Source organism: Xiphophorus hellerii, chromosome 18, assembly GCF_003331165.1.
Source record: "Xiphophorus hellerii strain 12219 chromosome 18, Xiphophorus_hellerii-4.1, whole genome shotgun sequence".
In the NCBI taxonomy this organism is placed as follows: Eukaryota; Metazoa; Chordata; class Actinopteri; order Cyprinodontiformes; family Poeciliidae; genus Xiphophorus; species Xiphophorus hellerii.
The window spans coordinates 16,660,985-16,687,789 of NC_045689.1; the positions used below are offsets into that span (position 1 = coordinate 16,660,985).

Sequence of the window (26,805 nt, forward strand, 5' to 3'; positions counted from 1 at the left end):
CTGTTGTGCGATGGTCTAGAGTCCTGTTTTCAGATTACAGTAAATACGGCACTTCATTTGAAAATCAAGGTCTTGGGGTCTGGAGGAAGAGTGGAGAGGCACAGAACCCATGTTGCTTGAAGTCCAGTGTGATGTTTCCAAGATCATTTCCATGTCATCTGTTGGTGTTGGTCCACTATGTTTTCCAAAGTCCACAGTCAGTCACCCCATTGACCCAACTAAGTATTGAGTGCATAAAAATGTACATATTTTCAGAAGCAAAACATTTGTGCTTAAAAGGACCATTTTTAAAATGGTCTAATGTGATATTCTAATTACTGAGACACTGAATTTGGACTTTCTTTACCTGCAAGCCATAGTTAGGGCTGGATTTACAAGCATTTGGGATTTGGGCCGGAACCAGCTTTGGTGTCCTATGTTTTAAAGAAAAAATATTTTACTAATGCAAACTGCATGAAATGAACATGCATGAAAACATGTTTAGTAGGTTTAATATTCAACAAGTCCATGTTTAAATCAACCATAAATAACTTGATAAATTTCAAATATCTGAATATTGTTTTTCATCATAAGAATCCCAATAATATTATTACAACTCACCTAATATTGGCCTGTGCGTTCTACGTATATAGAATACAATGTTTGCAAAACATGCATTTATTAAAAGAAACTAAAAGGGACAATTTTTTGAGACCCTCCTAAAAAAAAATAGGAGCCCTGGGCTGCTGCCACTGTAAGCCCTTTCTAAAGTCTGTCACAGGTTATAATCATTTAGACTACAAAAAATAAACATTTATTCTATGTGTAATAAATCAATGCAAAATGACTGTTTTACTTTCTGACGTTAAGAAATATGTCATATCTATAGAATAGTCAAATATTTGGGATGCACTAGAACAGTGGTTCCCAAGTCTTCCCTCAGGCCCTACGTGGTTTAGATATGTCTCTGTTCCAGCACACCTGATAGAAATGACTTCATGACCTCCTCTGCAGGCCATCTGATGCTGCTGAAGCCTGTTAATCATCTACTTATTTAAGTCAGGCGTGTGGGAGGGAGGAGACATGTAAAACAGCAGAACAGAAGGGCTTGGGAACCATGAATAGTACCTCATTCATAATAGGGAAACATAATACAGGTATATGTGATTATGGAGAAGATGCAACTATACTATAAGACATATAGAAATGAAAGAGTTCAGCTGATTAACATTCTTTATTAATTGAAAATAAGATTAAATTCCATTGAAATATTTCAAAGAAGTTTAATATCTTATAGTTCTCCAGCTTTGATAAATTATCTCAGTTTGGCTTCTTTATTTGAAAGAATACATTTTTCAGCGTCCTTTAAGGCCACATTTAAGGTGTGGTAATGCACATCTAAAGTTTTGCCAAAAACCCTAAGTGAAGAAAATAAAGAAGGTCTGAGGAGGACTAGTGTTGGGAACCAATGTATAGAACAGAGATCCTCACATTCGGCCCTGTTCTGAAACTTTCAAACGTGTCCCTGGATTCACACCTTAATCAAAAGACTGAATCGCCTCCTCAGTGTCCAGTCAAGTTCTCCATAGTCCTGCTAACGACCTCGTTATCTGATTCATGTGTGCAACAGCAGAGACACATCTGAAAGTTGCAGGATACTGGATTTGACATCCCTATACTACAATAGTACAGAGCTGCCCTTATATACAGTACATATATTCCCAGATGTACTTTTCGTCAAGAGACGTACAAATGTGCATTTTTAATCGTTTATAATTTGCTGCATTATGACATTGGAATTAAAAGCCCCCCCCCCCCACACACACAGTGTTTGCAGCCTCTATCTGCGGCCACCAGACGACTGTGTGTACGTGCGTTTGAAGCGAAGCTCCGCCCCTGGCAGGTTAGGGGGCGGAGCCTGGCGGTGCGGAGCCGGGGCAGCCAGGCAGAGCGTCTTTCGCTGCGGCTGTGCTCTCCTTCTGTTGACGGTTGGTTTGCTCCTCTGCGCCTTTTCTGTCCTGTCCTGGATACAAAGAGAGGAGGTAAAAGACAGAGCATGAGAGCGACGAGGGAAGCAGCAGGGGGATACCAGCGACCCAGGTCTGGGCACGGACACTACTTCTGGTACTAGCTTGTTTTATCCGGACTGGATCTGGAGCTTCGCCCGATGTACACACTGGATTTTGACTATGAAAAAGTGCCGCAAACGGGGGAGAGGGGTGGACTTTGTCGTGCAGGAAGCGTATTAATTCGTTTTAGCCTCGGAGAATGAAGAAATATTGTCTGTGGGGAAGCTAGTTAATGGGGTATTTAAATAGCACCAGCAGTGGTTCTCTTATAACTATTCCCCCCCCCTTTTTTAATTTTTTTTTTTTGCTATCCTTGCGCCTGTAAAATCTTGATAGTTCTTCACCAGAACGAAAGTTGCTTTTCGGCCTGTGGAGTGAAATGTCCTCGGTGTTTTGTGCTGCTCTCTGCCCTGTGTGTGTCTGTCAGCTGGAGCCTACGTGCGAACTTGCTCTGGCGGTGATGTAAAGCGGCACGTAGTCTGCAGGGCCCCGCGTATCGGACTCCCGTGATCAAAATATAGTCCCGGGGGAGAGAGAGTGGGGTTTTGTTACACTCCTGATTTTATCGCTCCTGTGCGGATACGCAGCTGTAATTTGCAGGCATGACGTTAGCCGGAGAGCAAAACGACTTAACGGGAAAAAAGGGGACGTGTTCTCGTTTGACATGATTAATCTGAGGCTCAACTTCCCTGCAGCGGGATTAGGTAATATTTTTCCTCTTCGATTTTCCAGCCTTTCCTGCTCCGCCAACGAGAATCGGTGTAACAGGCTGTTTAGAGGGACTGATGTGTTATGCGGCTGCTGCGGTGTTGTTCCTGTTTTTAATGTGCGGGGTCAATCTGGGATCACTTTCTGTAGATAGCGGGGGTTTCGATTCAGCATATAGACGGCGGAGGTTTTCCTTCCCAGGAAAGGAAAGCCAGGGAGTGTTTGGCATAACAGCTTGCTCAAGCAGCATATTAATCTCTGCGATGACTTCACCTTGGAAACTGAGATTATAGGATTACGGCTGTTACCTTTGATGACTACCTCATTCTCTCTTTCTCTTCCAGGACCGTCCGGGTTTAGCAGGAGGACATGGGTAAAACTTTGCACATTCTCCAGAAATCCGCAGAACGTGTGCCGACTGCAATCTCGCTGGATGTGAGTTTAAATATGGACGAAGCGGAAGATTTCACGGAGCAGCCGATCGTTGGGCTTTCGGACAAAATACCTCTAGTGAAACCCTATTTCAGGAAGAAACAGAGGAAATTGGACCACAAATGCCTCCAGCGCGCCCTGGACCCGATACTGACTAGTTTATTGAGCACGGATACTCTGGTGTCCGGGGATGGGGTGTTTGTTCCCCGCAGCCAGCCGGGCAGAACTCCGGGCACCCTGTGCGCGGCGGCGGTGGTGAAGCAGAGCTGCGTGGGGCAGGTGTGTCTCAAAGACCCGGGAGCCGCCGAGAATGCAGCGGCTGCGACCGGAGTCCAGGGGTTGATGAGCCGGGACGTCGACGTGGAGATAGCCGATACTACTGCGGAGCTAGAGGAAACGGAGCGGCCCCAGCTGAAAGCTGGCCTCCGAGCTGCTGAGAGCGCAGAGACAATCCCACCCTCAGAGAGGGATATACCTCCCATAGTCACACCCCAGGTTCCTCACCAGGAGGGGAGCGTCATCAAAAGCAAAGACCTCCTAACCTCTGGCGCTAAAAGTGTTTCAGTGAAAGACTCCTCTGCGATCCAGGACCCCCACTCCCAGCTCCTGCAGCCAGACAAAGGGGTGCTGTTCCAGAATAAAAGCGAAGAGGCCTCCCTGGACCTAGTGTTTGAGCTGCTCACTCAGCTCCAGTATCACACGCACCAGTCGGACTCTGTAGACATTTGTGTGGATTTCCTCCAGGGACGGTGTGTTTTTGGGAACGACTGCGCCCACCACCACACCGTGCTGCCCTACCACTGGCAGATCCGCAGGAGCAACACTCAGACATGGCAGAGCATAGCAGACGATTCCCAGGAGCAGCTGGAGAGACTGTACTGCAACCCAGACCAGGAACAAGTCCGGCTCAAGTATCAGTAAGTATCTGCACAGGAACCTGGAGACTGTATTGGCATCTGAAGGTACAACTTTGAGTAAAAAAAAAACCCCAACAGTTTCTGGATATTAACACAAAAAGTAAAAACAAAAATGTATACCTAGATAGGTTTCATTTAAAAAGAAGAAGCAAAATTATTCCAATTGGTGCTAGTATTGTACAAAAGCTATAAAGTTGTTCATAACATGTATTTATTGGTATTTTTATGTTAATGCATAGACATATGGAAGAAATATATTAAATTAAGGAATAATTTTCAAGTACTCTATAGAGTAAAACAAGAACAAAGTTGATATTAGCTTGGTAACTACATTGGCTGTCTGGTGGTGGGGTAGCAAATAGATACACCAACTGCAGTTTGCTAAGTATCATTTTTAAAAAGAAATTGATATTTGAAAAAAAGTGCTGGGTGGGCCTCCTATGTTTTAAACATCATGACTGACTACACATTTCACAACTCATTTCCAAACATCTATATTTGTATTTCTTTTAGTGAGGGAACCTTCTTTCAGCCATCTTGAATGACTGTGCAGCAACAAAAGGGGGTGGGACAACTCTTATGTTACAGACAACCAGAGAACTATAGGAGGAGTGTGCAAAACCTTTTTAAAACCTTGCTATCTGTAGCGTGTGTAAAGTGATACAATATCACATTTTTTGCCCGTATTTCAAAGCAGCAAACCAAACTGTTTCCATTTAACCTAGATCGTATACAACAGTGTAACATTATACGTCTGAAAGAAACCCAGTTGCTGTTGACATGTGCAGCAATTTATCCCCCGGTGGTCGTGATAAATAGGTATTTGTGACATGGCAACAGCAGAGCAGAAAGCTCATAGGCTGCCTGTAAATTGTCCGCCTCTTCAGGCTTGTTGGAAACAGTAAACCTCAGCCTCAGTTCTGTCTTCAGTTTCACCATTGGCCGACAGACCGAAAGCATCAGCTCCCCCAGCTGTTGTGCTAACGGCCAAGTAAATGTTACTTTGAATGTATATGTGTTATACGTCGCATTTTGTCCCGGCGTGTCCTCTGGTTAGCGTGCACCCTGTTGTTGCTCTTTATTTGAGCAGCTATCGTGGCCTGGCAGCCTGATAATCTGCTATCTGTTTCCTGCACTTCCCTGCTCCCAAACCCCCCAAACGCAGCTTTGTGATTGGCCAGCGCTCCAACCAAAGCAGAATTTACAGCCCTCATGAACTTTCCTGACCCGTCCACCCCCACTCGTCAGATACACTGTGTGGTCAGTGACACAGTCTCGCTTGGCAGCTTGTCCCCTCATGCACAATAGGGTGTGCATTTGCACTCATACACACGCACACACCCATACACACACTTTGGCGTGCAGACGCTCTCACGAACTGGCTGCACGAGTAAACCGAGTGGCTTGCACTGCTCACACGCACGCATGCCTTTTAGTAGAGGGAGATAAACCTACCTTTTACTCTCACGCACTCTGTGGAGAGACACACTTTAATGCAAGCACTTGGCAAACCCCAGCGGGGTGACATAGAGGAGCATGTGCTTCCTGTGAAACTGTGCTGCTCACAAGCAAACAATGGGGCCGCTCAGCAAGACGCTGACCTTATTCTAAACACAAGTTTCTTTATTATCTGCGTGCTCCCATTTACAGGGATGCTTCTCCAAATTGAGCCCATTTTATTTTTTTTTATTTTTTATTCATGTTAACGTTTAATTTTTTTTTGAGTATTATATTAGCATAGTTAGAGGCGCATTATTTCACCATTGTCTCCTCAATCTTTCGACATAGCTAATCCATTGAGGCAGCTCTCTGTGCTTGTTGTTGTTTTTGGCTTAAAGGTGTTCACTTATTTGCCGCTTCGTCTATTAGCTTAACTTGTTGGTTCATGTTTCCAGCTGAAGGTGCATTCAAAGCACACACTGCGTCACAGACAGGATATGCACCTGGTGGAGTCAGCCTAGATTTTTTTTTTCTTTTTTTCTGTGACCTTTTTAGTTCGTCAACCTCTCACACAATCACACAGGACCATCTGGCTTGCTCAACTAAAACTCCAGCTGGAAATAAAAAATGTCTGGGAAAAAATGCCCCCGCATTTGTTGCATGCTTGTTATTATTGCAAACAGGGATGAATAATATGGATGTTTGTTGTCACAATATCTTGTTGTGCATGTAGTGTCATAAAGCTAAAAATTGTGATTAAAAAGTATTTAAAGGTTCTTCAATCTTTCCGGCAATACATCTGTCTCTGACTAGTCAAAGCCCTGCAAACATCACTTGACAAATAAAACATAGCTAATGTCAAATAGGCTTCTTGATTACAGGAGTTACGTTAGGTAATGCTAAACAGCACACAATGATTGCAATCAATCATACTTTTCAAACATACTTATTGGCACTTTCAGTGTAAGAAAAAATAGATCAAAAAGCAAAATTAGTGACTCCAACATTATTTTTTTGGCTTTACAAAAATTATTAGTTTGTCATAATAAGAGTAAATTGCTATTTCTTTTAATCACAGTACTTGTTTTCCCTCATAGCAATACTTTATAATAATTGTCACCCCTTAATTATAAAGATCTGAATATTTTGCTGCTCAAAACCACTTATGATTCTTTGTGATTTGCCACAATAGACATGGGACATATTACAAATTTAGATTTTTATTCCTGGTTCTTATGAGGTATTTACAGTATTATGGTATTGACCCAAATTATAAACACAAATGCATCTTATCTTCTTTTTTTTTTGAAAGCAGAAAACGGTGCACTGCTGATGACCACTGGTAACATTTTCAAAAGGTCAAATTTTTCTTTATGGTAAATTTGTAGCGGCCTTCTTTCAGCCAGCTGACTGACAGGAAGTGTTGCGGTACTCTGATGCTTTCTCTGACTTCTCCTATTGACAATAGAAATGATATAGCTGTAAATGTTTGTGGTTTTGAAACCATTTATTAAAATCTAGGAATACTTTTAATACTGACAACAAGCCAGACTCGTAATTAGCTGAAACATTTCAATATATATTTTTTCAGTCCTGAGTCTAAAACAGGGCTGCACAGTGGCGCAGTTGGTAGCATTGTTGCCTTGCAAGAAGGTCCTGGGTTCGATTCCCGACCCGGGGTCTTTCTGCATGCGTGGGTTATCTCCGGGTACTCCGGCTTCCTCCCACAGTCCAAAAACATGACTGTCAGGTAAATTGGTCTGGTGTGAGTGTGTTGTATGGTTGTATGTTCTGTCTGTCTCTGTGTTTCCCTGCGACAGACTGGCGACCTGTCCAGGGTGTACTCGCCCGGAATGTTAGCTGGAGATGGGCACCAGCACCTCACAACCCCACTAGGGACAAGGGTGTAAGAAAATGGATGGATGGATGGATGGAGTCTAAAACAGGTTGGGTTGTTTTACAAAGGTCGAGTGGCAACATATCTGATAATGATATTCAGAGGGTGTGGGGTTTCACTTGTTCAGCTGTTTCATTCAAAATACTAGTTGTTTTTTAAACGAGTATTTTTGTTGATTTTAGTTGTAAATGTTAGGAGTGCAGAAAAGTGGTTAGACTCTCTCTGCTGGATGCCAGTGTTTCCCTTCTTTTGAGGAATCTGACAACGAGTTTCTAAATTTACTGTAGATTTGAGGCTGGAACTGGGGAGTGGAGTCATTCAACTTTGGGACATTAACCCTGATAAAGTTTTGCGTGTTTGCGTGTGTGTGTGTGTACGCGTGAGTGTGTGAACACCCAGGTTACTTTTCTTCAAACACACAGCCCAGCCTGTCTTTTCATGCACGCAAGACTACAAACGCAGCATGAAGGTATCTCCAAGTGATAACATCATTAGTGATATCAGGGAGAGCAGATGACTCTTGAAGCTTCTCTGTCGGTATGGCAACCAAGGCCTGTTTTTGCCTTCTTATACTGTGCAGCCACGCAAGAGGAGTGGGCAGGAAAAAAAGAAGTGGATCTGCATCTGGTTAAGTGCTGCATTGTTGCACGTACGCTACAGCGTCCGTCCTGCCCTGATCCTTTCCCACATGTGTGTGTGTGGGAGTGTGCGTGTGTGTGTGAGCCATACAACACATAATCCCATCCATATGATGAGAGTGGAAGTCTGACTAATCCATGTTAGGCATGAACTCAGCAGGAAGTAAGAATGTCACAGTCAATCCCGTGTTGTACATTGACTGTATCTCATATTTGCTGATGTAAGTGACTTGTGTCAGTTTTTATTTTCAGCCGTGTATAAACCCTCCAGCACATCTCCCGTAACTAGTCGGGTTTAATTGAAATAAAACTAGGCGGCAGTCAACAGAATCTGAATGCCTCTGAGTTTTACATAGCCGCATTCATGGGTGTGTTTGAGCGAGCGTTGGAGACAGATTCTTTTGTCAGCCATGTGATAAAAGCCTTGCTTGTCATTAACTGACATAAAGAGTCACTGAGCACCAAGGGCAGAGCGACCTGATACCAAGGTGTGCGCACGAGTGCGTCTTTGTGTTTATATCGCCGGGGGTTTCCATGTTTCCTCGTTACCTTTAGTGGAAAAAAAAAAAAAATCATAAATGGGAATGTTTATACGAGCTGGTTTACACGAAAAGAAACATCGTTGAAAATGATCAGCCCGGGTAAATAGAGTAAATAGAACCTGTGTGTGTGTTTGAGTCCACAATGTGTCACACAGATCATGGCGTGAATCAGAGAGGCGAGGTCTGGGTCGTCCTGCCTCCTCTTAGTCAGATTGCGTCAGTCCCTCTATCGTTACCCTCTGTCTGGGTTCACAAATTCAGAAATTTTAGTCATTGTGGCGTACATCTTTAGCATTTTGCTTCTGTTTTTTGTGGTTTTTCTTCACATGTGGCCTCTTGAGATTTTGAAATATCAAAATATGTAGAAGCTTTGTCATTAAGCCACTTTGTGTTTCTCCTTTTATCTAATCTTTATTATACTTAGAAAAACCTGTTCCAGGTAGCTGTGGGATTGTGTAACAACAGCATCAATGCGTAGAAAAAGGATACCCTGAACTATGAGCTCTGTGATGTGATGGCTGACTGAGGCATGCACTTGAACGGGAACAATCCAGGAGACGTCAGACGCCGTTCTTCATGGCGTTTGAATTGCTTGGCATGAAAGTGAATCGGTCCAGCAGGAGGAAATAACACGAGCTTGTGACATCAATGCGGTGGTGTGTGTGTGTTTGGGTGTGTGTGTGTTAGAGAAGACTTCGTCAGCAGATTTGGTTGACTGACTGACTTATCTAGGCGTGACTGGATGGAGTTTGCATGTGTGTACTTGAATCTATCTAAAGAATGTGTGTTGTAAAAGAGTGATCTTTTTTTTTCTTCTAGTTTGTGACAATCATAAGGGCTAAACTAATGGTGGTATGCAGGTACTTGTGTGTGTACCTGTGAGAAAATTCAACTATATGTATGGGCGTGTGTGTGTGGTTCGACATGTAGGATCCAGTTGGACAGTGCGGTAAGTTTTAATCATCATTCATCCGAGGAAAGACGTTGCTTAGCACATTTTTTCTCTTTCCCACGTCACTATCTTGTCATCCATTAAATCAGAGTTAGAAGCTGCCCTATGAATTTCAAAGCATTCTCTGTTGACCTACATAAATGCACGTTTGCATAAACTTAAAGCATTCTGACATTTTCATCATGTTATTTTTTTTTCTTTTGGGATTGGCCTCAGCATCAAAAGCCCTGGATATGAGTGCACTTAATTTAACCGGTGGAATTTTATTTTTAGTGTGAACTGGTCTAGCAGCGAGGGAGGGAGCAGGGCTCAACAGAAAGCTTTGAGAAAAAAAGAAATCATTGTCTGACCTCTCTGGAGAGCTGTCTTTGTTTGACTGTGTGTCTGTGAAAAGAGGGTTTGTGAGTGTGAGAAACGGAGCTAATCAGTAAGGTGGAGAGTCTGCCTGTAAATGTGAAAAAGTTCTCTTTCTCATAGTGAAACTTGAACCTTTGATCGTTCACACAGATTTAACCGCCTGTGTGGATGCTGCATCGATGTGAGTTAGGTATGGTGCTAGCGTGAGATTTTTCCAATTATGATGAAACCTTGTGTTACAGAAGAAATTACGCTTTTTTTAAATCATTTTATTTGAACAAAACTTGAAAAAGTATATGAAATACAGAAAAGTACAACTGCTCAATTAACTTAACATGTAGTTAGTAACATTTATTTTTTGTTTCTTTGATTTGGATAAGTAAACCAAATATAGAGTAAGGATTACAATTTTGTCGGTGTTTTTAAGTACTTATTGTTTATATTATACGTTTTCTTCTCCTTACAGATTAGTAAGACTATCTGCTACACTCACACCACAGATAACTTACCAACTGCAGTTTTAAAACATTGTTTCCTTTATTAATTCAATATTTCTAAATTGCCTACAATGTTTTTCTTGCAAGCAAAAGGAGACTAATAGTCTCATTTCAGTCAGCTGACCAGCAGTGCACAGCAAAACACGAACTCTGTGCTCCATACAATTGTCAGTTCTGTCATTTTTTGTAGTTCACCCTTAAATCAATTTAAACTAGAGATGAGCCAGTTAGGCTCTTCAGGGCCGATACAGATTTCTGACCCGCTGTTATCAAAAGGCCCAGAACAGAAGAAGACTTCTTTCATTTCCTTTCGTGGATTCAACAGATTTGATCATTTGTCTGCAACAAAGCGTTTCTCTAAGTTTACCAGATTTCAAACAAACATCAAAGATGTACAGGGGAAACTGAGCGATTTGCATCACTGGCTGACTGATGTGTGCATCTCCACTCTAAACCAAAGGAACATTATGAGCAGATTTGAAGCGTTATTGGCATACTCTCACTCTCTACACTTCAGATAGTCAAACTCTTTCACTGTTCTGTCAAGTTTTGGATCTCATCTCTGCATAAGAACAAACAAGCTCATGCATCCTGTCATCAGACGCTCTGTTGCTGGTAGAAACTGTTCTGCACTGAAAGAGAAGTCTGTGCAGGTGCCTGCTAAGCACATTCTCCCTTCCTAAAAAACACAGCAGCGATGGTTTGAAGAGACCAAGAGAAGCAGCTAAACAGGGGAACATTCTGAGGTGTAGACGGAGCAAAACGAAACGGGAAATAATTAAGAAAACAAAAGAAGTGGGAGAGAAGGAGCTGACCCGAGGCGAAGCAGAAGATGTACTGTCCCCCCCCCCCCCCCCCCCCCAACTTGTTAGTGCCACAGTTGCAGCTTCTTGCCCACCTCACTTTTATCTGCCAGTACTTTTCTTGCTACACCAGTTACCATAATCCTGTTCCTTCTGCTTCTCTCTTTTGGTTCTGCATTCAGTATTCAAATGAACTGCTGTGTTTGTTTTTCCTATGAAACTGAAACAACCTCTAGCTTGTTGAATGCTGAAAACAGCTTTCATATACAGAAAAGAAAATCATTCATCTGCATTATCTCTCTTATTTTCTGGTAGTGCAGATATGATAGTCTGTGTCTTGGTTTTCAGTCACTGTTTTGTTTCTGCATGTGCTCATTAAGCAGCCTGCTCTTTCACTTCCTCTTATGGAGACGCAGTCGCCTCATGACTTAGCAGAAATTCAACCTATGACAACAGTACGTCCAGCTACTATTTATGAACCAGTGTGATTGTACGGTTTTGGAAAATGATTCAGGCTGTTTCGTTGTGACAGAAAGCATTGTCTGAGTCCCTGTAACCTCAGTGACCAGTAATTACACTTACAAGAAGGAGAACTTAATTTGTGTTTACTGCCTACCTATAATAACCTGAGGTTTCACTGCTGCGGGCGCTGCATTAACAAACAGGTTTGCACGCTCCTCCTCAGGTGATGCACATGGAAAACATCTCAGACTGACTACCACCTGGCATTCGTTCCACTTGTTGTCTTGCAAAATGTCAACTGAGGGCAGTCGGATTGCTGTATTGGATCCTTATTTACTCTCTGTTTCTGACTCTAACTCTGAATATAACAAACATAAAAACATATATACAACCTCTTTGGAGGTTTTATCCTTTTAGCGCTTTTGTAACAAATAAAGATCAGTATAATTTGACATTTAAAAAAATTATTTGAAAAAAAAAAAACAACTCTTTTGAAAAACATATTTTAACAAACATAATTCAGTTAATTAAAAACTTATTAGGTGAAGTAAATGACTGCGTAAGTATTAACCGACCTATTTCAGCTCAAGTCTTCCTAGTTTGGGTCATTGGTGTCCCGGTTAGTGAAACGGGGATTAGTGGAGAGCAGCTGGTTTGTGTTAATTAAGTTAAGTATGGAAACAGTAGAGTCATCATCTGTATTCCTGCTACAACATGAAGAGAAGAAAAAAAAACATTTGGCTATTTAAAGAAAAGGTGAATAAAAAGTAGACATCTGGAGGGAGGTAAAAGAAGTGACACGTCATCAAACTACATAATATGTTTGCTGAATACCAAATTCAGAAGCACATCATCTCCATCACAAATTATGGTGGTGGCAGCATCATGCTCCTCAACAACAACCAGAAAAAACAAAAATGTTCTGAGACAAGTTGAATGTTCTGGATTCGCCAAATGAAAGCTCAGCTGTCAGTCTTATTGAGAATTAGTGGTTGGGCATGAAATGAGCTGTTCACACAGATTCGTCAGCAACCTGACCGAGGAACGGAGAAAATGGCTTACTTCACTCAGTGCATGCACTAAATACATATATGAGTGGGTTGTATGTTAATTAGGTCATTAGCTTACTCTGAATACAATTATTTTGTGTTTATTTTGATTATGTTTTTAAATTTTATTTGGTGGGATTTCTGACCCTCTCATGTTGAGGCAGTGACGGGGTCAAAGGAGTACAAACTCATTTAATAAATTAGAATATTACTGAAAAGACCATTTATTTCAGGAACTTCATCACTAAGTGAAACATGCAAAAAGGTGTTTTAAAACATTTATTTCTGTTAATTATAACTTCCCACTTACAGGTATTGAAAACATGACATTTAAAATTACATCAGAACAATAAAAAAATATTTTAAAAAACAGAAATGTGGGTTTAATGGATAGTATGTTTAATACTTGCTTAAAGGTTACTTTCAAAAGGTACTGATCTGACAAATGGGCCTCATTTGAACACATGTATTCTAATTTATTGAATATGATGATGCATGATTACAAGATTGTTGCCTCCTTCTGTTTAGGTAGACGAGTCTTCACTGAGTTCAGTGGTTGTTAGTTGTTATGTCAAAACCACAAACTTCAGTGCATTTTATTGGGATTGCATGTGACAGAGAAACACAAAGTAATGCCTAATGGGGAAGTTGAAGTAAAATTATGTGAGTGAAAAGCTGAAAACTGTGTCGTGCAAGTGTGTTCTCCCTCCTTTAATTGGATACTTCTAAATAAAATTATGTGCCTGTTGCTTAGAGAAAGCACATAATTAATAAATGCAGTGCGTAACTTAATCTCAGTGTGATCACAGCTGCTCTGCGAAGGCCTCATAGGTCTGGTCCATTAGTGAACATCATTAACATCAAGGAACACAACGGTGCTCTTAGTCAAATTACAGCAAAAATAAAACTTTTTGGCTTGTTGGTGTTTAGTGACAAAATGTTAAATTTAGAGATATAAATGTAAACATCACAGTGGATCTCCTAGCAGCCATTAACATTTTATTTCACTCATCATGGAGTCATTAGTGTGTGTTTTCAGGAAAATGTTTCAGCTGTCTTCCTCTCATGTTGTCCTGTTCCCTTCTCACACACTGCTGTCACCCTGTGTGACTCACTCTGTTTGAGCAACCAAAGGTTTGGTCGCCTCGCTCCGGGGCACATGGCTTGCATTAACGGCCACATGTTTGGTCACATGGCAGCTGATAGAAATATAAATCAGGACCATTTAACAGCAAGGTCACCGAGCCGCAGCTTTGAGGATGACTGGCCGGGTTTTTTTTGTTGTTGTTTTTCTTTCCTATAAAGACTGCTGAACCCCTGGTTGCTGGTTATTTTTTAACTGGAATATTTGTTTTTTCAGGGGCCGGGTGTTTCTGCTGGAGTTTGCGACGATGCGAGTGTGTGACCTGGAGTTCGACTGCGTCCGACGGCTGACCACTCCCCCCTGCCCTCTTCCCGTTCCTGCAGCGAACCCTAACTCCACCCCGAGCTGTCACACAGTGTGGAAGTACTACTGCAGAGACAACATTGGTTGGAGGGAATACTCTGAGGTGAGCCGCTTTCTGCGTTTGTGTTTGCCTTATTTCACGCTCTGTGAACACTAGGCCAGTCACATTAACTTTGCTCGCACTAATCAATCTTCTAGCTGCTGTGATTCGATCAAGTTAGAAATACGCAAACAATCACTCCTGTAGACTAGGTATGAGAAACAGTAGCCTGGCGAAAAACCAGCTCTTTGTTCTACACTTTGCTTCGTACAGACGATTTGGACCCTCAGATATTGAAAAACGATTGCTTGCTGGGGGCGTTAATTTTAAATGATTATACCCAATTATTAATATTTGACTGTGACGTATTTAATGCACCAGCTCAGTGACACTTACAGTAAATTGTGTAGAACCACAGCATCTTTGCCAGCAATAGAATGTCTTAAATATGCAGTATTATGTGTTTTCCATGCACATATTGGCATTTTATAGTGCAATCAAATATCTGTTACCTTCAGTTGTTGTCAAAATGCTTCATATATCAAACATAACTTAAAAAAATTTGATGTTGGAATTTGACGCCTTGAATTTAGCCTCTGTCACTTCAAGAAGCTCCTGCTCTTTCTGACACTACAATGATCCTCATTATGGCGTTCGCAAACGCTCTTAGAGAAGAAGTAGTTCATATGATAAACTCAGCAGACACACAGTTCAACCAAAGTTTTTGCTAATTGCTGCTGCCGCTAGTCTGAAGGAGCTGAGTGGGGGAGTCGCAGGAGAGAGGTGCTCTGTGAGAGCAGGTGTTAGGGCACCTCCAAATGGTTGCCATGGGAGATTCAGGGATTCCTGAAACATGCATGAAAGAATCAAGGCAACACTTAAGGGAATAACATTATGACATGACATGTAAAGCTCAAACAAGTATATTTTACATAACACTGCCCCTTTAAGACATTCCTCTTGCTCAACCTGTAATTTCTCAATATTTCGAAATGTGGCCAACATGAACTGAACGGCTTCGATCACTTGTTCCGCTGCCATTGTTGAACTACAAGCATTCTGTTCGCTGATTGACCCGGTTGAAATACTACTGGAGAAATTGAGTTCAGTGGGAGAAATTCCAGACGAAGCAGGGAAAGGAGATGAGAATTACTCATTATCCATATTTGAGTTTGGTTTTATTTAAAAGTAATCCACCTTAACCTCTGCTGGCTTTGCTTGACTAGCTGGACAGTAAAACAGATCAGTCTCACTTCTTCATGTTGTCTTCCTGTTTTTCTCCTCCCCTGCAGCCGGTGGTGAAGCTCATCGAAGAGGCAAGTTCGAGGGGTCTTAAGGAGGTCCGATTCATCACGCTACAGAACCAGTATATCCTCAACATCAAGGAGGGCTTCCAGCAGAATGCTGTCTTCGGCTTCAGACGGCAGATCAAGAAGCGACCCATGTTCATGTCGTCTGTGATCCTCACACCGCACCTCCAGTAAATATCACTATTCACTCCTGATCCAGTTTGTCCTGTTTAGGTTTGGAAGTCGAGCCTAAATCAGAAATGTCGCAGTCTGTCTGGCAGCGTTCACATTTCCCTGCCTGAGGGTGCTTCCACCAAACTGGTGTTGACACATCAAATATGTATCATTTTTAATAAATGTCAAAATTAAAAAAAAAAAAATTTTTTACCCTTCACTCCTACCACTATCATGCTGCATATTTGAGTCTCAGTAAATGTAGACATTTAGCTTCTTTTTATTTGAGGTGGGAACAGTGATGCTGTGATTTTGAAGCTCATCTGTAACATTGTTGATGACTTTGATAAATGTGATATTTGTGCTATAAGCCTTGGTTTCATACAAGATCAATACAGGAAACAGTGCTCTATTGATCTCAGCCTCACGTCTCTCATGTTCGTCTGTTGCATGACACAGAGAAGAGCAGAAAAAAGCAGCTTTTACACAGATTTGAAGTTATGAAACCTCATAAATAATAAGGGAAAGTGGTTAGTCCTCAGCAGAGAGGTGAAGCTTAATCACTTTATTGATGGTTTCCTGCCTGCTGTTTTGTTCTCACTTCTGCTTTCCATTGTACTCTCTGGCACATCAGCATAATAATAATTTATCTTTTACTACTCCGTGTTGTCACAGAGCATCAAACTCTTGAGGTTTCAGAAAGGGGGAAAAAAAAAAAAAAGCGGTGCCTGGCAGTACTGCTGTGTAATTCTCACTGTTGGCTTTCTACCGTGTAACAATCTGTCTCCTCATGGCTCTCTGTGTTCCCCGGGCGTCCTAGGTCTGTGTTTAGGGACGTGCAGGCACACACAGGCCTGTACACAATGCCAATGTCACAGTCAGGGCTGAATGCTCAAAAGGCTCTGAACGCCACGTCCAGGTTTGATCCGTTTCAGAACGCATCGACAGCCGGAGCTGAACCAACACTTACCCCCGGTTCAGATTTTTGGCAAGTCAGACGTTGTCACCAGGACACAGGAGCTGTCCTTTGCAGGGGAAAGCATGCCTGGAGCAGACAAGATGTGAAATGAGATAATGAAGCAAATGAAAACAGATGAGAAGAAGAGGGAGGATCGTGGAGACAAAGAAATTAATGCTCCCAGTGTTGTGAACCCCCCTCCCCTCTTGACAGGATTAAATTTGTTCTCACACTCATTTTCTCAAGCTCCGCTTCCCGTCTTTATAGCGGTGAAGAGATGTGCCTGCAGCCCTCTCCGTCTTACTTTTTAAACAAGTGATACCTGATTAGAAACAAGTAGAGCCATTTCAGCCCATTTGCAGATTCTTCTGGTGTGGGGCAGGTTTCCTAGAACAAGCTGTGCCCACCAGGCCACAACAGTCAAGAGAGAGCTGGAGAAAAGAAAAAAAAAAACAGATTATGAAGGCAAGAGCCAGACAGAGAGAAGAAGAAAAGAGACACACAGGCAGCGAGGGTGAAAGGGAGTGCAGCCGGAGAGGATCTAAATGGGTTCCAGACTCGGAGCTTCGGAGAGTCATGCTGATGAGGGAGAGAGGGTGAGAAACGTCACTGCAGGGAGCTGCAACCCAGATCCATGGCTCAATTGTTGGTTGCATTTGTCCATCAATAAATTGCAGTAGCTGCATTCAGTCACATGCATCTCAGTTAATTTATTTTTATTATTTTACTTAACCTTTATTTATACACGTTATCTTGCTGAGATCCAAGATGACATTTCCAACAGAGACCTGTTTTTGATAAAACAAAAAAAGATTTACAAACACACCAATACAAATAATTAAGAAATTTGACTATATTAAATAAGCTAGTAAAATAAAAATATGAGCTAAAAACAAGAGAAACTTTCATTAGAAGACTTTTGTCCATTTGAATGATTATGAAAACCTAAAGTTCAATTTGTCAGATTATTAGAATATCCCATAAGAAGAAACCTGAATTTACGATACAGAGATATTAAGCAGAGGTCTACTGATTAAAATATGTCAAAGTAAAAATGTATTTTGCAATAAAGCCGGTGGTTTCAGTGATGTAAGCCAATCAATGGAAAGTTGAGTGGAAGAAAAAAGTTGGTAAAAAAAATGTACACAGTCAGAGACATGCATTTCACGTGGGTTCAGGAATGGAAAGACCAGACCACGTCCTGGTGGTTCATGGTGCTTATAGAACAGAAGGCGTCTGGTCTGCAGGAGAAGGGGAGAAGCCCAGAATCCACAGTCAGGGATTTGTGAAGCCATGTCATCTGACTGTGTTGATTTGTTGTGTTCTGACAAGGCTAAAGTCAATGCAGCTGTCCACGAGAAACTTTTAGAGCATTTCCTTTAGCATACCTATCCTAAACCGCAATGGAAATTCATACAGTGACATGAAAGAAGAAAATAGAGACACTACAAGATTACTAAGGGCTGCTCTTAAAGTTTTAATGGTGAAATAAATCCCCTAAAATTCCCAGTAAGGGAATTATCATTTATCAAGTTGGATAAATCTTAGCCAGTTAATCGTCCTTTTAAGTGACCTAAGCCTAGAAAGCTCTTCCTCCTTCCTGTCCTGTTCCTTCCTAATCACGCCTCCTCCTCCTTCCTATCTCTCATTCTTGCCTGCCTCCATCATTCTTTCGGCATCTGTCCCTTTTCATTTCACACTTGTTTTCTGCAGCAGCCTGTCTGTGATCTCCTCAAAGCGCCGAGGGAATAGAGACTTCGATTGCAGCGCAGGGAATGAGGGAGGTGGTGGGTGTCTCTTATTCCAGACCGACAAGATAAGAGAGAGTGGAAGAAAAGAGACGAGAATAACTGTCACACTACCTCTTCATAACACACACACACTTTCGTATGGATGATAGAGCTAACAGCATTTACACTTAGAGGGTGATAACTTGACAGGAAAACTACTGTTACTGACTCAAATGCCAGACGTGGTGGAGGACTTTTACTTTTTCTGTCACTGCGATGACAGCTCCACAATTGGCATTTTCTTTCTTTTCTATCTTTTTTTTAGCCCCCACCACCTCACCCAGTCCTCCTTGTTCTCATCCTCTCTTGTTTGGTTTCTGGGTTTCATTTTCCCACCATCCTGTTGTGTCGTTTGACGGTTGACGTGCAGCGGCGCCGCCCTGCAGTTTGGATCTGTCACGGCTGGCAGTCGGAGGGATGTGATTTCGAGCGTGCAGCAGATGGAGGGTTTTAGAAACGCTTATGATTGGAAACAAATGGGAGCATCGCTGTGGAAAAGTGTAGGCATAAAGTTGCAGATGGACGTTTGCGTGCAGACGTAGCAGTGAGCGTCACCTTGGCTTTAGGCTTTTACTAATGACTACAAACTGCTTCTTCTTCTGGTGCAGACAGTCTGGAGCAGTTCCTCCTGTGGGGCTAAAATGTGAGCATTGATCGGTGAAAGACCCAGTTCTGCTTTGACTTTCATCTTAGCTCAGACTGGGAGCTGTGGTCACCGGATTATATATCAGGCACCTAATTCTCTGTTTAATGAAGCAGCTCCAGAATGCAGCAGAAGGGCTTTTAATAAGGTGCAGCAAAACAGAGCAGAGTAATCATTCCTGATCCGGCCTCTGTTGGTTTGCGTGTTAATTCTCTGCTGGCAAATTTACAGAGATTTGCGAGTGATGTTCATGGATAACCGAGAAAAAGAAACTTTAATACGTTCTAAAAAGCAGTTTTTTCTATTCACAGGCTCATTTCTCTGTAATAAGAACTGGGTTACATACAGTTCTAGGTAACTAGGTTACAGTAAAATGCTGCTGCAGATTACAACCACAAACTATATTACCTCTGACTTTACTTTATTGGGATTTTATGTGATAGATCACATGATAGTAGTAATTCAGTGATTTAGAAATGTTTCGTTATGTTACTGAAAGCAGCAACAAGATGTTGTGAAAACTCTTAACAAAATGGAGATTTGCAATAAACATAGAAGATATGATAGAGACCTGAGTGCTATGTGCAGTAAGTTTCTAGTTTCTTACTGTATTTTGGGTTGAAGGTGATAACAAAAAAGGTATTTAGAAAAGAAACCCACAACCTCTGGATTGTGCTGGAGGAAGTGCAAGAGGGGGATTAGACTGATCTAATTCAGTGGAGGTACTCTTGGTATTGCTTGGTTGGTACATTCAGTTTCAGTGGTTTTTCCTTATGTCCTCTTCTTCATTTTTAATAAACAACAAACTAATTTCTCAGTTATTTATTCTGCATTATATATAGCAGCTCACAGTGTACCCTACAACTATCAGGGCTAACAGAGACACTTTGTGGTTTTTAAATAAAGTTTATTTCCTCTAAAAGACCTAATGTTCTTTTTCCTCTTCAGGACTTTGGGTGGTCTCTCCTTACCCGCTCTCCCCTCCACGTCCGCGCCTGCACCGACCCCGATGGACGTCTCCTCGTCACATCCCCTCTCGCCGACATCAACCAACCCTCCTAGCCTTTTTCCAGAGACATGGCTGCCCATGCCGATGAGCCAGGACTTCTTGCGGGTGCCCGTGTCGCGCGAAGACCGCAGCTACAGGACGGTGTACAGCCTGTTTCACAAGACAGTATCAGAAACCAAGTTCAGGATCATCAAGATCCAGCGCGTCCAGAACCCCTTCCTCTGGGAGAAGTATAAGAGGTGAGGAGTTGTTGAATTAAGCAGAAGATCATTTTGTGTGTTGAGGTGAGAAAGTTGGATGCTGGCATGTCTGCATGCATGACATCTCTTAAAGCTGTGGCGAAAGGTTTTGACACGCAACTGGTTTTTCTGTTGTTTACCTGAACTCATCATCAGTTCCTGTGTGAAACTAAGAGGTATAAAACTTTAGAAACCTGTCACAGTTGAGAAATTCTACCACATTTAAAGATGTAGCCAATGTTCTCTAACAAACCCCTTCACACGACATCTCAGATTATACTGATCTTAAATTACACAGGGGGATTTATTTTCAGTGTCAGGTGAAAGAGGGTTTAGAGTTAGAAACAGATCTGCCATAGAGGTGAAATGCTGCAAACGTTTTCCAGTTTTTGAAAGTTTTCTGTAGAACCTGCAACTATCACCTAAATACTAAACATTCTCAAAATGTGCCTCTGGAAGCTCACTCTTTGTTTTTTGGAAATCACAAACGGCAGCTTCACTTGTCCTAAACCTTCCATGCACATTTAAAATCAGGTCATAATCAGATCTAAAGCCAAACAAGAGAAGAATCAAGATGAAATAGGCCAAATGATGCCAGCTGTGTGGGACTTCGTGAGAACGCGTTGACAGTGGTGTGTGAACACAGCAGATGGGGAGATGTTTGGTGATGATGATGTTCCTGTTGTGAAGGCAGCGGGCTAACCGCTGTGGTCGAAGCAGGCCTTCTCCTATCAGCTGCGACAGTTGAACCCTCCCACACCGACCAGTACCGCACGGTTTCACAATGACTGCCGGTGTGTGTTTGTGTGTGTCTGCCTCGCCACCTCTGAAAGTGATGCCCCCTCACTGGTTCTCTCTCGATTTCCTTTTCCCACAGTCTGCCTGCTGCAGTGAAACCATAACTTCTTGTTTGCGCAAGTTCATCTGCATGCGATAGCGGAGCGCTGCAAACTAAATTGGGGTAGTAGGAAATCGGGAGCGTGCGAGCGAGCAGCGCTCTGCGTGCAGTGTCATGTCGCAAGCTGTGGCATTGTATGAGTTCAAGTGTGGGTCACAGCCTCAGTGACTCACCTCGCTTTCTCGTCTGCGTTCCTTATTGATCTGCTTACATTAAAGAGGTGATGTGTACACGCAGTGCTGGTTGTTCAAGAAAGATGAGCTCCAAAGTTTTATTTTTTGCAGATTCAGGGTAGGGATCAATAAAAGTAAAATGACTAGACCATGCTGCATATAAGCGCTTCAGCCAAACTTGTTATTTAATCATCTATATTCATCCCATTAAGAGTGATATACTATTTCTGTTCATTTTTTATGATGACTTTCACCTAATGAAAACACAAAATTCAGTTTCTCTCAAAATCATACAAGCACAAGAGAGCATTTTTATATCTATTAATGTTTCTTCTTGGTCAGGGTTCCTTTTACAAATATTAAGACATGGTGTTAAGTCCCGGTTGCTTTATTAGTGGACATCAACTCATCTGAATTGTTCCACCTTCTTCTTGACAGTAGTCCACAGATTCTTCTCTGTGGGGTTTAGGACATATTAGTTTCATCTCCTATCAAGTGATTGAAGCATTGGTATCTACTGGTACTTTAGGCAACGTGTTCCTGCTGGAAAATGGAATCAACATTTCCATATAGCTCATCAGTAGAAGGAAGCATGAAGTGCTCTAAAGTTTCCTGGTAACCGCTGTGCTGATTTGGACTTGATAAAACACAGAGCACCGGCAGACGACCTCGCTCCCTAAATTCTTGCCGACTGTTAGAGCAAATTGGATTCTGTGCCTCTTCGCCTCCTTCTGACTCTTTTGATTTCTGAATGAAATGCAACATTTTCTTTAATTCATAAGATGACTTTGGACATTAAGCTAAGATGCTTTTGTTGTCTCAGGTTCAGGAAGTGTTTTCAGCTGATAACTCATCAGTTGTAGGCCAGACTCTGGATGGATCTGCGCCTCCAGCTGCTTTTAATTTGATGGAAATCTACCATAAGCATCTGAATGGGACTATGTTCACTATCCTCTCAATGCTGCTGTGAGCTCTGTTTTGGGTGCCGTTTTTTTGTTTTTTAACAAATTTTTCTTCCACTTAACTTTCCATTACTATGATTTGATAAATTTAGTGACTTGCCCTCCTTATTGAGGCTACCAATGATTGCTAGACATCGGACAAGCAAGCATAAATGAGTAGATCATATGACTTTTTTTATTTAAAGTATATTCTTTATTGATCTTAAAATAAAAATATATATTTTTTAATAAATGTAATCAAAAGCAAAAAATGTATGAAATGTGATGTGTGTGTAATTATTTCACATGAAAAATGTTCACTTTTTAAATTAATGATTAAAATAAACTCTGAGAGTATTTTCATGTGAGATGCACTCATGTAGTATTTGTCCAAATGGTTTGTTTCATTCACGTTAGAAACAAATAAACCGTTTTCAGTGACATTTAGTGATCAAGCCCCATCTTAAGCGTCCGCCTCTGTGTGCTCTGACAGGAAGAAGGAGTACATGTCACGCCGCATGTCTGAGATGGACCGGCTGCTGAGCGAGCGCCACCTCTTCCACGGCACCTCGGCCGACGTTGTGGACGGCATCTGCAAGCACAACTTTGACCCGCGCGTCTGCGGCAAGCACGCCACCATGTTCGGCCAGGGCTCCTACTTCGCTCGCAGGGCCTTCTACTCCCACAACTTCTCCAAGCGCTCGCCCAAGGGAGTCCACTGCATGTTCTTGGCCAAGGTCCTCACTGGCAGGTGTGTGTGCGCACGTCTACTCCACTGAACGAGATGGCTTCTGTTTTCAAAAAGCGCCACTTTATTCCACTGGTGGCATTTCACTGTTTATACTTTTCTACCAGACTTTGCTTTGAAGGGAACTGGATACATCATAGTTTATTAAATGCTAAATCAAGGCCATGGCATTTGCATGGTTTTAGTATCCTCAGTGAACATTTTGGTTTGACAGGTCAGGTCCCTTCAGGACATACTTCTTTCTAAACAGATTTTCTTTTCTTTTTGATTTTGATCCTACCTCTCCCCTCTCCACTTAACTCCTGCCGATAAAATTTACAGAACGCATCAACATTAATTTGGATCAGGAAAATCTTGAGGTTCTTTTCCATAAACCATCTTTCAGCCGAGCCGTGCTACTCCCATTCCTTCAAACAAAAGTCAAATCCGCAGGCGCACATGTAAAACAGCTGATTTGGCTGGGCCCATCATACATCACCACCTTTGTTATGCCGAGGCAGACAGTCCATGGCGCGTCCAGGGAATTGTGCAGCGGTTTGGAATCCACCCCCTCCCTTCCTTCAATCAAGCACACACAGGAAAACGCGCTCTTTCTCCAAGTCTGGGTTCAATCTGTTCCACATAACAGACGAAGGTTTTGCTTTCATACATCTACTCTCAGCCTTTGTGTGTAACTTTGTGTGTAACTAAGAGTCTTTTTACTTTAATTGGCTTTTTTTTTTTTTATGAGAACTGAAGTTACGATGCAGTGCTTCATTTCATTCATTTACATGGAGCATACATCCAAATTTTACAACTTTTGCTTTTCAGTCATGTTTGAGCTTGAAGCTCATCTTCATTCATTTCCCTGTGCAAAGTCAAGAAGTGGGGGGAAAAAAAGCATGAAAAAAGTGGGAACAAGACAGATGGAAAGCAATGAATATACATATGGAAATTTGAACTCTGGATATGATGCATGGTTAAATGGCTGCTGAAAAAGAGTCTAGTGATGGAACTGAAATATGAGCTCATAAGATGTACTCATTTCTCAATTTGTCCAGTGAGGAGGATGAAGTCAGGATAGATGTTGACAGGCGTTAGCTTGCAAGAGATGTAATTTACTCTGCCTATAATTTATTATGAATGGCAAAGATTTGTTAGTCAAAGAGCTGAAACTCTGCAGCATTCAGACTGAAGATACAATCTCTCCTAGAGAGGCTTGCACCTTTTCTTTAAAACAAAGTACTGTAGAAGTGAATAGAAGCAGCTGAAAAACTCACTTCTCTGGATGAAATCTCCCTTTGTTGACTTTCTCAGGGATAATCTGAAATACAGTAACGTAGCTGTAAAATGTGAGTCTGAAAATATCCAGTCAACCACTCAACCACTGAAAATCAAATATACAGTTCTACAAAATCAATTTTCCTGAGACTTAGAACAACACCCATGATTGCCTCAATGGTCTGACTTCTGACTCTGTAAAAATTTGGTCTTAGATTTGAGTTGTTCCTTTCTTTGAAGCCAAGTTTCTAATTTCATAATCTTTCAAACAAAGAAAGTTCTTATAAGAAGTCCTTCCTCTGGGCTATTTACTTTCGTGAACCTCGCCCCGTTTCCTGGGTAAATGATCTTTGGGTGAAAAAAAAAACAAAAAAACACCATGTAGACACAGATCCATTCAACACGGGTTTTTTTAAAAGGTCTTTTTGTCAAGGAACTAATCCGTGTTTTTGTTTACCGTAATGCCCGAGTGTTGCATTTGCTTTTAAGCCGCCAGTAGAGCTGTGTTTATGTCTGGTTTCAAGAATCTGAGGTTTCCTGGCTTTAGAATATATTTTTGCTTTAAAAAGCAGACGGTGTAAATTTAGATTTAAACAGTCTTACCATTTAAAAGTTTATACTTCCTTGCCTTCAGTGGCACCTATTTCTTCCTTTTATTCCTGCAGGGTTCTTGTAGCACTACTCATATTTTTTCCATCTTCTTTGTGTTTTTGCTTCTTCAGGTTCACCGTAGGAAACTCCTCCATGCGCAGACCTCCACCCATCAACCCTCGGGACCCCTCCAGTGACCTTTATGACTCCTGTGTGGACAACTGGGTGGACCCCCAGATTTATGTCATTTTTAACGACGACCAGAGCTACCCTTACTTTATTATTCACTACGAGGAGGTACCCAATACAGTCGCCATATAAGTCCTGCATCAGAGCTTTTGGCGTCTGTGCTTGCAAATGCTTGTGAGTCGCGGTCTGCACGCGCCCCGTTAAGGTAACAGATGGACTGGGGTTTTTATGAAGTTTTAAAAAGGACCAACTAAAACCAAATGATCCAACCAACTCTGTTGGAGTGTTGCGGTCCAGCGCTGCCCATCTGGTACTTTAAACAGGTGAAAGCAGACCAGGAGATGCTTGCAGATGTTCGGCGATTCGCAACGTCTGTCAACTGGACTGCATTAGACCAGATTAAACTGGACTAAACTGGATACTCAAAGGACAGCTTCTCTTGGTGTTAAGACTTGAGTGGACTTACCGCACCTAATGAATCAGGATCCCATGGATGTTCATCACTGAGCCAAAGCAGATTTGATTTGTTTTCTTGCTTTGGAGCAAACACAGAAAAAAAAACTAAACTTTGTCCTTTTTATTATTTAGGATTAATGTGTACATGAATATGTTTAGAGGACAAACACTGTCAGAGACGGTTAATATCCTGCCTGTACTGTGAATGACCAGCTAGTGAAATTACAACGTTAAGGAATCAGAACTCAGCCAATCAGATTCCTCAGTAGAGAAATCATAGTTCCTTTCACCCAGCCTCCTGCCCGTACATGTTTTATTTAAACTCTGTGCTGCGTGTTTGAACCTCTTGATCTAGTGGACGTTGATCTCGTGGCCTATTCATCCAGACAATGGAGACGAGTCTCACTGTAAACCTCCTGGAAGAGGATTCCCGTGAAACTGCTCCCAGTCGCTCGACTTTTCTTCACTCCCGGCTACATGGACCTCACCAGAAGGGCAGCGTTTCATTGGCTGATGCTTATTCTATGTGGTAGCCTGGCTACCACGTGCGTGGCCGTCTCACAAACACATGCTTCCTGTTAGCTAAGTACAGCATAATGGCAGTACTGATACAACTTCTACACCTTGAAGCCTGTCTGCTACACAGTCTTACGTTAGCTAAACAGATCAATATGCAATGTGTACTGTATCTGACATACACTAAAGATTTTATTTTAGCAGAAAAGGCTTTGGACTAAACCGTTACTCGTGTTAGCCACTCTAGCACCAAGTACAGTGTATCGGGCCTATACACCCTCAAACATTTGCCAACAAACTATAGGAATCACCCACTGATTTCAAAAGTAACCTACAAAACGATGAATGCCCGACTTACCCAGCCTTGCAAGAACAATAGGCATCAGCGATCTTGTCCACAGCTATATTGATGTAGAGGGTGTGTAGCTCTGCCGTTTTCCTCATCGAACGAAAGCATTTTGCTGTGACGCGCACAATGTTGGAGGCATATCGTGGCTCAAACACCTTGATCTCATCCAAAAAAGATGACATGAACTTGTTAGTTCCTCTGTCCATTGTAGTAGCTGATATATTGTGAAAATCCGGTAGAAATGATGCACTAATCGAGTCAGAAATACACTGCAGAGAATCAGTCGAAGTGGAAGACGCCATGTTTACATAGAAACAACGCGCCGCGAGGCTTTGTTTGTGAGACTTGCGGCC

At 42.0% G+C, this 26,805-nt stretch overlaps 1 protein-coding gene across 3 annotated transcripts; it reads left to right on the forward strand.

The window, feature by feature from the left end:
• Nucleotides 1-1,592: 1,592 nt before the first annotated feature.
• Nucleotides 1,593-26,063, forward strand: tiparp (TCDD-inducible poly(ADP-ribose) polymerase). 3 transcript variants are annotated; one of them, XM_032590888.1, is made up of 7 exons: nt 1,593-2,103; nt 3,101-4,105; nt 14,103-14,292; nt 15,522-15,709; nt 20,032-20,331; nt 22,837-23,094; nt 25,074-26,063. In XM_032590888.1, the coding sequence occupies exons 2-7, from the start codon at nt 3,126-3,128 to the stop codon at nt 25,261-25,263; spliced, it is 2,106 nt and encodes a 701-aa protein (XP_032446779.1). In that variant the 5' UTR covers nt 1,593-2,103; nt 3,101-3,125; the 3' UTR covers nt 25,264-26,063. The 3 variants fall into 3 exon arrangements, with proteins under 3 accessions (XP_032446779.1, XP_032446780.1, XP_032446781.1); XM_032590889.1 differs by having other exon boundaries at nt 1,593-2,079; XM_032590890.1 differs by lacking the exon at nt 1,593-2,103 and adding an exon at nt 2,131-2,752.
• Nucleotides 26,064-26,805: the final 742 nt, after the last annotated feature.